General features: G+C 34.6%; 1 protein-coding gene and 1 pseudogene across 2 annotated transcripts; both read right to left on the reverse strand.

The window, feature by feature from the left end:
• Positions 1–963: 963 nt before the first annotated feature.
• Positions 964–3,052, reverse strand: LOC107846851 (annotated as a pseudogene).
• Positions 3,053–6,000: 2,948 nt separating this feature from the next.
• On the reverse strand, positions 6,001–14,878 carry LOC107847941 (ubiquitin-like-conjugating enzyme ATG10). Of its 2 annotated transcripts, XM_016692559.2 has the most exons (5): positions 14,419–14,878; positions 13,932–14,127; positions 9,775–9,897; positions 7,572–7,790; positions 6,001–6,617 (listed from the first exon to the last, which is right to left on the reverse strand). In XM_016692559.2, the coding sequence occupies exons 2-5, from the start codon at positions 14,097–14,099 to the stop codon at positions 6,186–6,188; spliced, it is 942 nt and encodes a 313-aa protein (XP_016548045.1). In that variant the 5' UTR covers positions 14,100–14,127; positions 14,419–14,878; the 3' UTR covers positions 6,001–6,185. The 2 variants fall into 2 exon arrangements, with proteins under 2 accessions (XP_016548045.1, XP_047255793.1); XM_047399837.1 differs by lacking the exon at positions 6,001–6,617 and having other exon boundaries at positions 7,707–9,441; positions 14,419–14,663.
• Between the last annotated feature and the right edge of the window lie 590 nt (positions 14,879–15,468).

Raw genomic sequence — 15,468 nt, forward strand, 5'->3', positions numbered from 1 at the left:
TGATATATCATTAACTTTGAGGTTATAGACGATCAATCATATTCGAAAATTAAAGAAAGAAAAAACGTATATCGATATTTAAAAAAATAAAAAATAAAATTTACACAACTTATGTTTTCAATATTACAAAGAATCTCAACTCCCTAAACATATTACAAAAATTTATACACAGAATGTTATGTATATGTCGGCTATGTTATGTATATTAACAGGAAGAGGAAGAGAGAGTAAAGTAATTAAAAAAGTGGGAGAAAAAAAAAAGGAACAAAATAACTCAATAGATTTGTATATGGGCTTAATAAGCCTGTTCAAAGTTTCTTATTAAGTGGGCTTTCAATGCTTACAGTTCTCAGAAGCCCAAAGGCCCTAACATTTGAACTATTTTCATAAATAGCCATTTCAGCTGCTGTTTGAAACTTAGCCACCATTTCATAATTAATTTTTTTTTTTTTTTTCACGAATTGTCTTTATTTCAGGGTGATCTTTAATTTTTGCCCTCAAATTTACTGGTCTTTATTTTTGCTCCTAATGCTCATTTAATAAAATTTTGTAGACAAAAGTATGTTTATCTTTGTCAAAATATATTTTCCTTCAATATGTAATTATTGAGTTAAGGTACCGAAATTTGATATTTACTTTCCATTGCAAATTACCAATCAAATCCAAATTTTAAAAATATTGAACCGAATATCAAATGCCCATCGCTATCAAAGATTGTCTAAAAATATACAATTTCCTTCCCTTTATTTTGCTTTTTATCTTCTTCATGTTACAACTATCTTCACCTAGTAGCGTAGTCACTCTAAGGTGCCAATTTTAAAAAATTATATCGAATATATAAAATATTAGCTTGTATGCAGACGTAAAAAGTTACAAGATTCAAAAGCTTTTTCTTTGCTTAAATTTCATGTCAAGTTAAAACTAGACTAACAAAATCCGAAAAATATAATCACGGTACAATCATGGAACAAAATATTAAATCATGAATACCTCAAAGCTAAGTTGTTCGGACTCTCCAAAAATGTTGCCGCACCCGTATTGAATCCTTCAAAAATACATTATTTTGGAAGATCCAACACTCATCCATAGACATTTTTGAAGAGTCCGAGCAACTTAGCAGCTCAAATAACATCTCTTATTTGGTGTTATTTTTATCCTCTATTCTAAAAAGATCAAGTAAAGAACTACATAATAGCTAAATTCTTTAAGTTCTTTTCACCTGTATTGTTTAGACTCTTAGAAAATACCAACGAGTAACGAGTGCATATTAAATTCACCAAAATAGTGCATCTGACACCTATATTGTTCAAACTTTTTAAATATGCCAATAGTCTAAAAGCGCAGTCCGGTGAGCTAAACTTTACATAACTGCAAGGAAACCTCCTGGTCACATGGAGGCAACTTTATCAGTTACTTCAAAACTCCCCTTCAACATTTGTAAAGAGTCTGAACAACATAATTCAACACAAATACGATAACATTTTTAAAAAGCCCAACCAACATAGTTTTTCACAATCTCCCTTCCTCAAACTTCCTTGTCATTTGCAAACTTGATGCCTAAACCCAAACTTATCATTCTTGAGGTCAAACTCAACAAACAAGTTCTGCATTTGAAAATTCCCAAGAATTATTGATGGTCCACTAGACAATTTATCAAGCCTTGAATCAGTCACCATTGTCAAACAAATCACATCATTTTCACCAACAATAGAGAAGTAATTTCCCAATGGCAATGCCATCTCTAAACCACCTTTGAAATATAACTTCAACTCTGGCAATGACACACTTTTATGCCTTGATACATTGTAACATGGCCTTAAATTTGTCAATCTTTCAATTTTCTCAATTCTTGATAACCCCTTTATTTGTTTCACAAATGCATGCATGACAGGTTCAAAAACACCATGATTCAAGAAAGTGAAAGTTGTGCCTGAATCCACTATTGTCCCACCATTCCCTTTGGCATTTGGTGTCAAATACTGATATGGTATGTTCACTTTCTGCCCACCAACTGTGATCTTTGTCAATCCAACATAATAGTACTCTAACAATGCATGTCTTCCAACAACTACTGGATTTTTTACAAAGGTTGTATAGCTCAAATTTCTAGACTTGACATAAGAAGTATCCAAAACAAGCATGCTACTACTCTTTGGAACATCATCAAACTTATGAGATACAAGACAATATGAGAACTTCTTGGCACCTACTTGTCTTGGCAATGATGAATGTCCCCTCCCAAACCCTGCGATCCCCGCGGGCTGTTGGGAGGAAAACAAAGAACAACCAACAAGAAAATTGTGTATTTTCTTGTTAGGTAAGTCTAGTGTTTCAACTAGGCCAATTCCACCTGTGGAACCTGAACCATAAAGTATCATATAAGGTGGACAAACCTGCTTACAGTTTGTCCCATTACGCGTTTCGCAATCATGGCAAAGAGATTTTGGACTAGTTTTTGAGTGAATCCAACTGCATTTTGGATTCAAACATCCAAGAACTTTAGCAGAAGATGACAGTCTTGGAATGAAAGTTGGATTCTTTTGTGAAGGAATAGGACATTTGGAACATTGATACTTCTTAGTACATGGGAACCAAACAAAGCTACTGCCAGTGTCCATGATGAATGGTATCTTTTGAAGAGGTGTACCAAATGCAAGAGTAATTGAGTAGGCTCCATAGCTATGAGGGTATAAAGGGATGTTGGAAATAGAAGAATCTTGAGGGTTCTTGATATGATGAGCTCTTGATAAAGAGGAAGAAAGCTAAGTGAGTAAGCTTTTGGTAAGAATCTTGATTTGGATTGGTGTTGAGAAATGATAGAGGGATTGTTGTTGGGGAGTTTGATGAAGAAATGAATGGAAAGAGGAGAGAAATGAAAGAGAGAGAAAGGAGGAAAGAAGAAGAAGAAGATGGAGCCATGGTTCTTGGGAAGTATGCCTTTAGAGATAATTGACACTTGCCAAACTAAATAGTATTCATAATAGTGTCTTTAATATGAAAGGTTGGGGTGGGATGATTGGTATCTCTTTCATTATTATTAGCAGTTTTGAGTTCAAGCTCTGAGGACAAAGTAGTCTCGAGTAGGGAGCTCTTTACTCCATTTTTTTTTGTACGGCTCTAGATTAGTCGAACTTCAAAGTGACGTAGTGTGAGCTATCAAAGATGGTTGTGGTAGCAGAGATGGATCTAAAATTTTAATTTTGTGGTTAGGGACTTAGTTCCAACCACTTAACCTATCACTTAGTTGGAGTTCTGGGTTCTTACTTAAGTATTTTTAGAAATTCGAGTGAATTTCACGTCGATAAATCTAAGTCTAGGCTAGAAGTTATGGGTTCAAATGAATCATCATATCTAAAAAACTAGATCCATCCCGCGTAGTAAGATAGTCGATAGTGACTCGCCTTAACCAAACTTCTCAATGCAAATTTAAATTAGTTTGACCTCAAAACGAATATTAATACATTGGATAGGAAGGAAAAAATTGGCTGCCTTTAGTTAAAGCAGAAATAAGTAGGTTTTGGTACCCCTCTTAGGGACATAGGTACAACAATTGGCAGTGCAGCATGTGATTCAACAATCCACAAACTTCTAAAGAAATTAATATTTTTGGACCCCAGTATAAATAATAAGCTGTTTTATCTTGAGCAGAGGGTTATCGAAAACAGGTTTGCTATCTCACCTTTAAAGAAATAATATGAATTGCGTATATTTACTCATCTCAGACCCCACCTGATGAGAATACACTGAGTATGTTGTTGTTTTAAGATTAAATAATAAGGGAACGGTGGAGTTTGATAAAATCCAAGATTGCTACAACACATTTTTGGTTTTTGATGCTAACCATTACACAAGCATTTGTTTAGTAGTATTCTTCTTTGGATTATATGGCACTTCTATTTTTTTTTTTAAAAAAAAAAAGGATTATTAGGTACTCAAGAAAGTAGTCAAGTAGATCACAAAGACCATGTGATGATGCAATACAAATTGTATTGTTTCGTTACGACTACAACAATTTTCTAGACGATAAATGCATGGTTGAAATTTAATGCAAAATATATGTGTTGTGCTTCTTTTTTATATGTTTTTTTTTTAATTTATTAATTAAGAGATTTTTTATTGTTTTACTTTTATTCGTCTTCAGATATAATTCCTCGTCAATAATTATTTCTTTTATTAAGATATTTGTAGTCTTTGAGAATAATTACAGCTAATCAGGGGCGGAGCCAGCCTTCTGTTTGGGGGTTTGACCGAACCCCATTCGATGGAAAAATATATTATTTATACATGATTAAAATTATTTTTTACGTGGTTATAGTATCTGTTGAACCCCCTTCGATTAAGTTTTCTTTAAATATAGAACCTCCTTAGTTGAAATCCTAAGTTTTCTTTAAATATGAAATCCCATTCGTTGAAATTCTGGCTCAGCCTCTACGGTTAATAGACGTTTAAATGACCTTTAAAAGTAGAAGTAGATAGATCCAAAACATATAAAATGTAGTTAACCCCATATTTAGAAACTTCATGACAATACCATTTTTTTTTTCTGAAGACGAAGCCAAAAGGTGACTAGTAGACACATATAGAGGCAATACAGGCATTGAAGCCTCCTCTAAGTAGGAAAGAAGCTTGATGTAACCATATTAATTAGAGATTTTGAATTCGAATTTGTGTTCTACAATTAAAAAGAAAAAATCCTATTAGAAAAGAGAAAATTTTTTTAAAAAAAATCTAAAATCGTAAAATTTTATTTAGTCAACACCTAAATTCCTAGTACTTAAATCCCTCCCCACCCCCCACCCACCTCATACACACCTCTCAAAATTTATTATTTTAATACATCGAGTATTTCTCGTGGTCCAAAAATCACAATCGAGTAAACAAGCGCGTACATAGTAGAATAATCGCTTATGTGTATTTTCACGTGAAAAAATAATATCTAACCCTCTTTCATATTTATCCTATATCAAAAACCACTGACCTTCCATTCACTAATAGCTTTTGAAGAAGAAGGTGAAATTTTTGAATTTTTCTCTACTCCAAAATAGAGAAAAGTCGAAGCTTTGAGTGGATATTTAATTTTGGATTAAATTTTTTATGATTAAGTAAGCTATTAGCTAAAAAAAAATATTTTTTGTTTTTGTTTTCTTTGTGTTAAAATATGGGATTGTTTTTTTTATTAGTGTTTCATACTAGATTTCGTTTACTTTTCCTATTAGGGGTTTAATTTAACTAAAAATTATACAAATACACAACTTATGTTTTTAATTTTACAAAAAATCCCAACTCCCTAAACATATTTCAAAAATCCCAGACATATACACAGAATGATATGTATACGTCGACTATGTTATGTATATTAATAGGGAGAGAGAGTAAAGTAATTAAAAAAGTGGAGGAGAGTGTAATTACTTCCAAAAGGGTTGATATTTATATTTTGAGAAATTTTAAAAGGTGTTTTATACTAGATTTCGATTACTGTTCCGATTAGGGGGTTTAATTTAAAGCATAAAAATCAAATTGAAAGAAAATTGTTTTGATAAATTTTAAAACTAATGGAGAGGGAAGAATGAACAGAAAGAGAAGAGAGAGGGGGCTTTGAAACTTATGGAAAAATTATAGAAAATTGTGATTTTTCAATTTTTTACCGATAGAATAAGATGATGTGGCAAATATTTTAATCCGTCATGCGCCTTCTTAAGTTTGTACTCAATTTTAGTACCAGGTGAACTACAAGGGGTACCCGACATATTGAAATAACAAGTTTCGAGGGGTTTTTAAGAAAACCAGTAGAACCTTAAAAGTTCACCTCTTTTTTTGGTTAAACCTTCTCTCATTAGAAAATGCTTACTCCTTTAATAAGCATTATGCATTCCTGCCAACCACTTCTTATTGCATGATAGAAAAATCTTTTGTTCCCTTTTCACCATCTGCAGGCTCATAAAAAGCAAAGCTACCAGAAAATGGAAACAATGTAGTTTTGTAGCTTTGATCAGAATCCTATTCAGATATTTGACCTTTGCACTGGTCTTAAATTTAAGATGTAAGAAAATGCAAATTCAAAACCTGAAATCAGGAAAAAGATGTTACAACAATGTGTGTATATGTAACAGGAGTAAATCCTAATAATAGAAAGAGAAAAGATCAGCTTCAACACAAAACGCCAATAGCAGATTAGGAGCATGAACCTATTGTTGTTCCTTGGCCTTCTTCCTTGCCAAAAACCGTTCCTTAGCTGCAGCAACGGCATCCAGATTTCGTTTATGATGGTCAACTTTTGGTTGATCACTTACTGCAGGTTCAGTAGTAGCAGTTGGTCCGTCGTCGGAAGCTGGTTTTTCAGTCCTCTCTTCAGATAAACCATCTGAATGAGGCTTTATATCCGCTACCCCATCAGTCCTTTCCTTACGAGGAGGAGAAACAGAAGGCTCGTGATCTTGCCTCTTTATCTCCCTAGACATTTGTGGATGTGCATCTGCTGATGATGAAGGCTTTTCTTCTGTCTGCGCTGCTTCCTGGTTGTGATGATTCACAGCCTTCTTGGACTTCCCCTCTCCTCCAAAGGCAACATTTTTCGTAAGACTGAAGTAAAAATCACTGATGTCAGTCTTCTTAGTAACCTGCCAATACATATAACATTGTTAGAACAGAAATGGGATATGTCCGGATAGCTGTCACTTCAGATCAAATACAAGGATTAATGCATTCGTTTTATTTGTTTCTTACTGGCCAACAATGTCAACTGACACACAATTTCTGTTTGGTGGTGAACGTCTTTTGTGAAGTGTGTGCGTTGAGCCAACAGTCTCGTAAGCGCTGAAAGTAAGATTAAAAGCTCTTGCCCATAAACTAATAAGTTCGCAGTTCTTATAATTCTATTTTTTCCTTTTGACACCATTAGTTGTTGGGTGGCTTCGGTACTTCTGTTCAAGGCCAGTTGGAACTGTGGACATGTGAGAAATAAATGTTTTAGTATGAAGAACACATCTTCCAGTATTAGTTAAATCTAATAATTCGTTTCGTCTAAAATAATTGGAACTTCTGAAACTGTTTCTGGACCTGCAATTCAGGTGCTAATTTAAAAGACTAACAGCCCCACTATCAAATGGAAGTGAAATCTTGAGGTTATTTCTGCTAATTTAACTTGAAATGCTGTTTGAGGTGCTAATTTTTACAGATGCTCATTTTTTTAAGAATTATCCGACAAAAGGACTTCGCTAGAAACTAATACACTCCAAAACGGACCCTTTAATGTCGAGAAAGTAGTGTTCTTTTGGTCAGTTATGTTTCTTTTGTGAGAGTTTCAATATTCTTTCCAAGGAAATCACAATGAGATTTTAGTACTACCTTTTTTCAAGTACATGACGCCAAGACTTTCTAAATGAGCCCGACAATCATCATACTCTTCTAAGCAGAAGTTAACTTAAGCTCTTGCTAGAACACACTCTTTCATCAGATGCTTATCAAAAAAAATGAGCATCTGTAAAATTCTGATAAGCAAGCAAAGAACAAAAGAAAACCCTGCAGTTTGTACCAACTGGTAATCAAGAGTAAAATGAGAAGATTTCACTTACATCATCTCTCTCTTCTTTTAGCTCACGAAGACGTTCTTCCTCCAACCACTTAGCCTGCTCTTGAAGTTTCCTCTTGTAAGCAGCAGTGACAAACTTGTCTTTGTCTGCATAAAGATGATCATCTTTACTCCTCTCTTTTGCTATTTTCCTCTCATAAATGACCTCGTGCTCTCGTTCTCGTTGTTTTGCCTTCTCCATTAGCATCTGGATATATTTTGGCTGGAAAAAAGTATAACGGTTCAAAACAGGAGCAATATAGTGGCAATATTTTCATTTCCTTCAGGTTAGAAATGCAAATACAAAGGCTAGAATCCAAAGCACAAACAGAGTCATTACATATTCTAGATATTCTTTTTTCGATAAAATGTTCTAGATATTATTGAAAAGGAAGAAAATAAAGAAAGAGAGTACCAATAATATATAGCCAGCTTCACAGGAAAATCTGAGGGAAAAGGTAGCCAACATTTCAAGAGACTAAGAAGATATTGCGATCGGACAAAAGCACATAATATTGAATAGATTAGTCATTAGTATAACCTCTGGGAAAAGCCAAGTTCTCTCCTACGTTTCCTCACATAACTTTAGCTTCTCTAATGTGAGAAATGCTTTAGCTCAGATTGAAAAAGCAATTCAAGTACCTAACTGAGTCCCCAAGTTATGAATAACAAATCAAAGAATGAGGAACACTCAAAAAGTAACACTTTCCAAAATCTTTTCACTTGGAAAATGCTCCTTATCCTAGCATCTTTACAACCTAAGCCACTAGAACATGTCAATCTAAGGTTCTAGGCTAAACAGGGATATATTTTGGAAAGGTTTCATGTTGAATTGAGGTGAAAAGTAATATCCAAAAATCCAATTTCAGCAATAGTCTACCACAAGAAAAATACTGTACAAATTAACTTCAACCAAGTGTTTATTTTTAAAGTAGATCTGAAATGCTAACACTTCTAACAGAAGTTACAATTTAAAATTTGGATAGGCCTATTCACGTGTAAAGAATCAAGAGATCCTAACATCTGACATAATCTGCACAAATTTTGCATCTTAACATATGATTTCATTCTGAAGAACATTTACATTTACAAGAAAAAACTAAATCTGTATCTTGCAGAAGCAAGATTTCCAGACTTATTGCGTGTACAGCTCATACATGTAGAGACAATTTTAAGGGGATTTTTAAACCAAAGATGGGCAATACAGCTGAAAACCATGAGGTTAGATATTTCTCAACTACAACTCCACCTTCAGACACCACTGAAGGTTCATTACTGAAAAGTAGCTTCATCCACTCACTAGTCCCACATGGATGTAGCTTGTACCATGGTCGATTCAGGTAGGGGTGCTCCTCTTGAGTTATAAAGGTCCATTTTGATATTGCTAGACTCTGTGCAGTATAGACAGGAAAGTCCTGTTCCAGGTCTTCTATTGTCAAGGGTTCTCCATCACTGCAGTATGCACGGAAATAAAGCACCGGAACCTTGAAAGAGGAACTGTAGATGACATGAAAGTCGTAATGATGTCTTTCTTTGCCATCCTTTTGAACCAATATGGCACTATCATTAAATATATCTTCGCTAGAGCAAGTCAAATCTTCTATTCCAACAAGGCCACATTGATGTTGATCTTCCTCAGAGGATCTGGGAAGAATCATATTCTCCAAGGATAGGTATCCTTCCACCTTGCTAGCAGCAAAACCTGGTCTCTTTGGATAATTGATCCATGACCAGGGAGGAAACCCTAGATCGAACTTGTTCCATAGCTCAACAAAGGTAGAAGCAGCATTATGAAATTCAGTAGATGTAATGGTGCCATCCCATGAGGAGATGGACGACATTTCTAAATGTCGAGACTGATCCAGTGGAGATTGCTGTTGAGAGAGAAAAAACAAAAAAGAACTTCAACCAAGTGATTCTAAGCTAAACAGTCTGTTAGCCAACTCAGGATTTGATACTCAGTCTGCTTTGTGAAATGAAAATCCCATTCAACACCATGCCTTTATCACCCACTATTAAACAAGAATCTCCTTGCCAAAATAACGAGGGAAAGGAAATTTTTCCCATGGAAACAAAATGCTACGAAACAACTAATTTCACATGGTTTCAACAATTAATCGCAAAAACAACTGTCCATTTGTTTTGTTTCACCAAATCATTCTGGATAGCAAAAAATACACGTGGAAAAAAGCAACTTAAAACAATACCTTCCTCTCTTCGCGATCCTGAGCTCGAGGTTGGACAGCCTTCACTTTCATATCATCATATACTCCATCATAATCAAACACTGAAGGGTCCTCTTCTAAAGCCTTTTTATGCTGTTCTTCAATCTGCCAAAAGAACCAACAATAACAAAATGCATTAATGGAATTACATACCTAGTCACTTCTCCTTCTTGAGTCATACATCTATTTCTTTGGGTTCAACAAAATCAGTATGGGTGGAGAACCATAAGATTTCAAGTTCAAGACCAGTAGAGACACTCACATGTCCATGCCCTATTCTATGTTGTGGGTGGTTGTTACATATAGTTTCATAGTATTGTATTGTTTTAATGAATACAACGTGTCAACGTGTAGATAAATTGCATCATTTTCCGCAGTTACATAATGTCACACGTCAACAATTGAAGTATAAACCTACAAGAAAAGTATACGGAGTAGAGATACTATCGAAAAAAAAGTAGGATAAAGAATAAATTATGATTCTTAAATAATAAGTAACGATAAAATGAGAGAAAAAATTAATAAGGTAACATCACAACAATTCAGTCGTTACACAAAGTGAGACTTTTGTCATTATTTAACAATGGTTTTCACGATACAATACAATAAAATGTAGTTATAATACATGAACAAACTCCAAAACTTGGCCGCAGTTGGCAAGTATACACTCCAACTTTGCGTATACACATCTAGACACCTCAACTCTTCTCAATTGTGCCAGTTGAACACTCAACAACAACAACAAACCCAGTATATTCCCACATCGTGGGGTCTGGAGAGGGTAGAGTGTACGCAGTCCATACCACTACCTCTAAAGAAGTAGAGAGGCTGTTTCCGATAGACCCCGGGCTCAAGACAAAGGACAGTATATATAGAAAAAAAAAATGCATGGAACATGATAAAATAACATAAGTATAAGATCCACCAAAAATATTGAACACTGCCAAACAAGGACACCAAAGCCCTAATATTGAACACTGCCAAACAAGGACACCAAAGCCCTCCTACCTACTGCGTACGACTCAACCACACACCTTAGCCCTCTATCCTAATGTTTTTCCTCCATACCTTCCTATCCTGGATCATGTCCTCAGTCAGCTGTAACTGCTCCATGTCACGTTTAATCACTTCTCTCCAGTATTTCTTCGGTCTACCCCTACCCCGCTTGAAACCGTCCTAGGCCAACCTCTCACACCTACGAACCAGGGCATCCGTGCCTCTCCTCATCACATGGCCAAACCATCTCAACCTAACTTCCCGCAATTTATCCTCCACCGACACCACTCCCACCTTCTCCCAAATACTCTCATTCCTAACGCTGTCAGCCCTTGTAAAACCACACATCCAACACAACATCCTCATTTCCGCCACCTTCAACTTTTGGATATGAGAATTCTTAACCGGCCAACACTCCGCTCCATATAACATAGGCGGCCGGACTGCAACTCTATAGAATCTGCCTTTCAGCTTGGGGGCACCTTCTTATCGCAAAACCTGTTTAATTAACTCCTGCTGCTATATACCATCTGTTTTGAGTAAATTACATTTTTGGCAAGAATCATATCAAGGTTATGTAAAAGAATCTTCGCAAAGGACCCAACTTTTTGAGGCTTCTCAACATTTTCGTCATGGTATTGAGACTGGCATCGTTCCTTGTATACCAAGTGATGAAGCAAGACAGCAACAATGAAGTCTTATTTTTTCTGGAAAGTTATTAATAACAAAAATGCTACGTAGCAACTGGCAGCACCGAGAAGGATGAGTTTTAGTAAGCAAGGAGGGTACCAAAGATCAAGCGCGTAGCCTTATTTCCTTAGTACACCACATCTCGTGATCAGCCACACCCCAAAGTACCTAAACGTCGGGTACTCATCTTGACATACAAAATAATCATCTTGACATCTCCAAAATTCATTGTCATGTCAGTGTCAGGTCTTCACGGGACACCGCAAGAACAACCTGGACTGCTTAGTTGCTAGTTGCAACAAAGTTAAGGTGCCTAAACGTGCACTCTCAAAATCGAATTGTTTACTTACCAGTTGAGGCCAAGTTTCAATGTCGGTTTAAATTTACCAGTTGAGGTCAAATTTCAATGTCGGTTTATATTTACCAGTTGAGGCTAAGTTTCAATGACGATTTATATTATCCCTAAAATTTAAGCAACAATTAAAACAAATATTGTATTTAAACTAACACCACAATACAATAGGTACCATACAAACAAGTTGTTTTTTCCCAATAGCACATGGATTAGTCGAGGTGTGCACAAGCTGGCTTGAACACTATAATTATCAAAAAAGGAAAAAAGTTCACATAAGAATTTATAAAAAAACAAATGTGAAAATTGCCGAATAGAGCTACAAACTTACAACTTTACGAGACTTATTCTTAGAGGCATGAAGAGAAATTTCTTTCTCAACATCATCATCATCATTAATCAACTATCAATTGTTCACTTTTTCTACCTACCTACCTGAATTATGGTGAATGTAGGAAACTCTCAAATATGAAACTCGTAAAAGCCAAGATACTTTAGGTACATTTTTTACCATTAACGCGTACACAAATGTGAGAATAGTCATATAGAACTAAAAAAGGTTACATCTTTGAGAGCTTTATTCTTAGAAGCATGTCGAGAAATTTCTTTCTCAACATCATCATCACCATTACTCAACTATCAATTGTTCACTTTTTTCTTCCTACCCACCTGAATGATGATGTGAATGTTGGAAACTCGTAAACATGATAGTTCAAATATGAAACTCAAGAATTCAAGATACTTTAGGTACATTTTTGACCATTAAATCTAAAAAAAATGTGAAAATTGTGAGATAGAGCTAAAGCTTACATCTTTAAGAGCCTTATTCTAAGAGGCATGTCAAGAAATTTCTTTCTCAACATCAACATCATTAATCAACTATCAATTATTCACTTTTTTCTACCTACGTACCTGACCTGAATGATGATGAACATAGGAACCTCGCAAACATGATAGTTCAAATATGAAACTCGAAAAAGAGAGATACTTTAGGTATGTTTTTTACCATTAACTCTAAAATGAATGTGAAAATTTGTTAAATAAAGCTAAAAACTTACATCGTTAAGAACCTTACTTTTAGAAGCATGTGCAGAAATTTCTTTCTCAACATCATCATCATCATTACTCAACTATCAATTGTTCACTTTTTGTGCCTACCTACTTGAATGATGGCGAATGTTGGAAACTCCCAAACATGATATTTCAACTATGAAACTCGAAAAACAGGGATACTTTAGGTACCTTTTTTACCATTTAGCTATAAATCAAATGTCAAAATTGACAAAATAGAGCTAAAAGCTTACATCTTTAAGATCCTTATTCTTAGAACTATCTTTAAGAAATTTCTTTCTCAACACCATCATCATCATTACTCAACTATCAATTATTCACTTTTTCTACCTAACTACTTGAATGATGATGAATATAGGAAACTCGCAAACATGATAGTTCAAATATGAAACTTAGAAAAACCGAGACACTTTAGGTATGTTTTTGACCTTCAACTTTTAAATGAATGTGAAAATTGTCAAATAAAGCTAAAAACTTACATCTTTAAGAGCCATATTCTTAGAAGCGTGTCCAGAAATTTCTTTCTCAACATCATTAACATCATTACCCAACTATCAATTGTTCACTTTTTCTACCTACATACCTGAATGATGGTGAATGTAGAAAACTCACAAACATGATCGTTCAAATATGAAACTCGAAAAATCGAGATACTTTAGGTATCTTTTGACCATTTAACTCTAAACGAATGTAAAATTTGTGAAATGGTGCTAAAAGCTTACATCTTTAAGAGCCTTATTCCTAGAAACATGTCGAGAAATTTCTTTCTCAACATCATCATCATCATTACTCAACTATCAGTTCTTCACTTTTCAACCTATCTATCTGAATGATGATGAATCTACGAAACTTGCAAACACAATAGTTCAGACATGAAACTAAAAAAAAAAGGAGATACTTTAGGTATGTTTTTGACCATTATTTTATTATTTTTCTTTTATAGCCCTGGCGTCCGAGCCAGCTTGCCCGCTGTTTTGACCATTAATTCCAAAACAAAAGTGAAAATAGTCAAATAGAGCTAAAAACTTACATCTCTAAGAGCCTTATTTTTGGAAGCATGACGAGAAATTTCTTTCTCAACATCATCATCATCCCCATCACCGAAACCAAGTGCTTTAGGAAGCGGAGGCCTCACAGGCTGTTTCTTCTGCTGTGATGGAGGAACTCTTAGTTGTAAACCGTATCCCGATTTCTTCATCACTCTCAATCAAACAATCAACTTCAAACTGAAACAAAAAAAAAAAAAATGTTCAGCTACAATTGCAATACATAAAAGGAACTTATCTAGTTTAGAATCAACTTTAAACTGAAACAAATAAAATTTAAAAATAAAAAATTTCAGCTACAATTGCAGTACATAAAAAAGAACTTTTCTAGTTTCGAATCAACTTCAAAATTTACAAAAAAAAATAAAAAAATGTTCAGCTGCAACTGTAATACAGAAAAAGGAATTTTATTTTCAAGTTTGGAGTTTTTATTGGATTTTGAAGTTTTAGGGTTAGTATATGATTAATTACATGTAATTTTGAATTTCAGCTGATTTTTGTCTATAAAATCGTAAAATCCTCCGGCGAAGTTTTCTGCTCGATTGGTAATTGTAGGAAATTGAGATCCGTCGGAGGAAAAAGGCGGCGGTGGAAGGCGGCGCCGGAAGCGGAGGGAAGATACGGGTATGGAGTCGCGGGTAATTATTGTAAAATGGAGCGGGTATGGATCCAATGAGATTACGGGTTTTATATTACTACAAGGAACCCGGAGAGAGTAAAATTAATTTCGAGATTAATTTTAAGATAATTTATTTATAGGTCAAATCTGTCGATAACCCTTGAACTTGGCACGATCTTTCAAGTAGCTTTAAAGTGTATCATGTTGACATTTTTTACTGAATCAGAAAAAATCATGTGCTACACGTGCTCTGAAATCGTGTTTGAGGGGCATTTTTGTAATTTTTTCATCTTCCTTCTCTTTCTTTTTCCTTTTTCTTCCATTTTTTCCTTTACAAGCTTCCCCTCAAACTTTTGATAAATTTTAATAATATTTTATTAAGTTATACTATTAATTTTATTTTTTTCCAATTTTAATTTGATCCAACATACAACTTTTCCACCGTGAACAATACACACCATGAACAGCAACAATACACATCAAATAATACTCCTTTCACTAATCAACGGAACACACCCATTGTTATTCATAACACTCAAATTTTTCCTAAATATATATTATTAACATAATTTAAACTGTGCATACCCATAGCCTGATTGAGATCGAGTTTTATGCGGATCATATAAGTAACCATCATCAACATAACTAACAAGACCAGGACTGTAAAATAAGCCCATGTATTTGATCTCATTTCGATGTCTTCTGATAGGAGCAGAATTATACCTTGCCAACAAATTAAGCGAAAAGGCTATCAGATCTTGTAGTATTTGCAAGATACATTAGTGCACTAATTGCACTAACATATGATATTTCGGGCCCGTTTAGATAGGCTGAAAAAAATGACTTTTAAAAAGTTCTTTAAAAGTGTTTTTGGAAGTGCTAAACTTATTTTAAAAATAAGT

This window comes from Capsicum annuum, chromosome 11, assembly GCF_002878395.1.
Source record: "Capsicum annuum cultivar UCD-10X-F1 chromosome 11, UCD10Xv1.1, whole genome shotgun sequence".
Lineage (NCBI taxonomy): Eukaryota > Viridiplantae > Streptophyta > Magnoliopsida > Solanales > Solanaceae > Capsicum > Capsicum annuum.

What these genes read in the sequence shown, in the direction of transcription:
- LOC107847941 (XM_047399837.1), bottom strand. Translation starts at nt 14,099, where the DNA reads ATGAAGAAATCGGGATACGGTTTACAACTAAGAGTTCCTCCATCACAG. An exon ending in AAAATAAGGCTCTTAGAGAT is followed by an intron (nt 9,898 to 13,931) that starts GTAAGTTTTTAG and finishes TTCTTTTGGCAG; the next exon opens with ATTGAAGAACAGCATAAAAA. An exon ending in AGGATCGCGAAGAGAGGAAG is followed by an intron (nt 9,442 to 9,774) that starts GTATTGTTTTAA and finishes CTCTCTCAACAG; the next exon opens with CAATCTCCACTGGATCAGTC.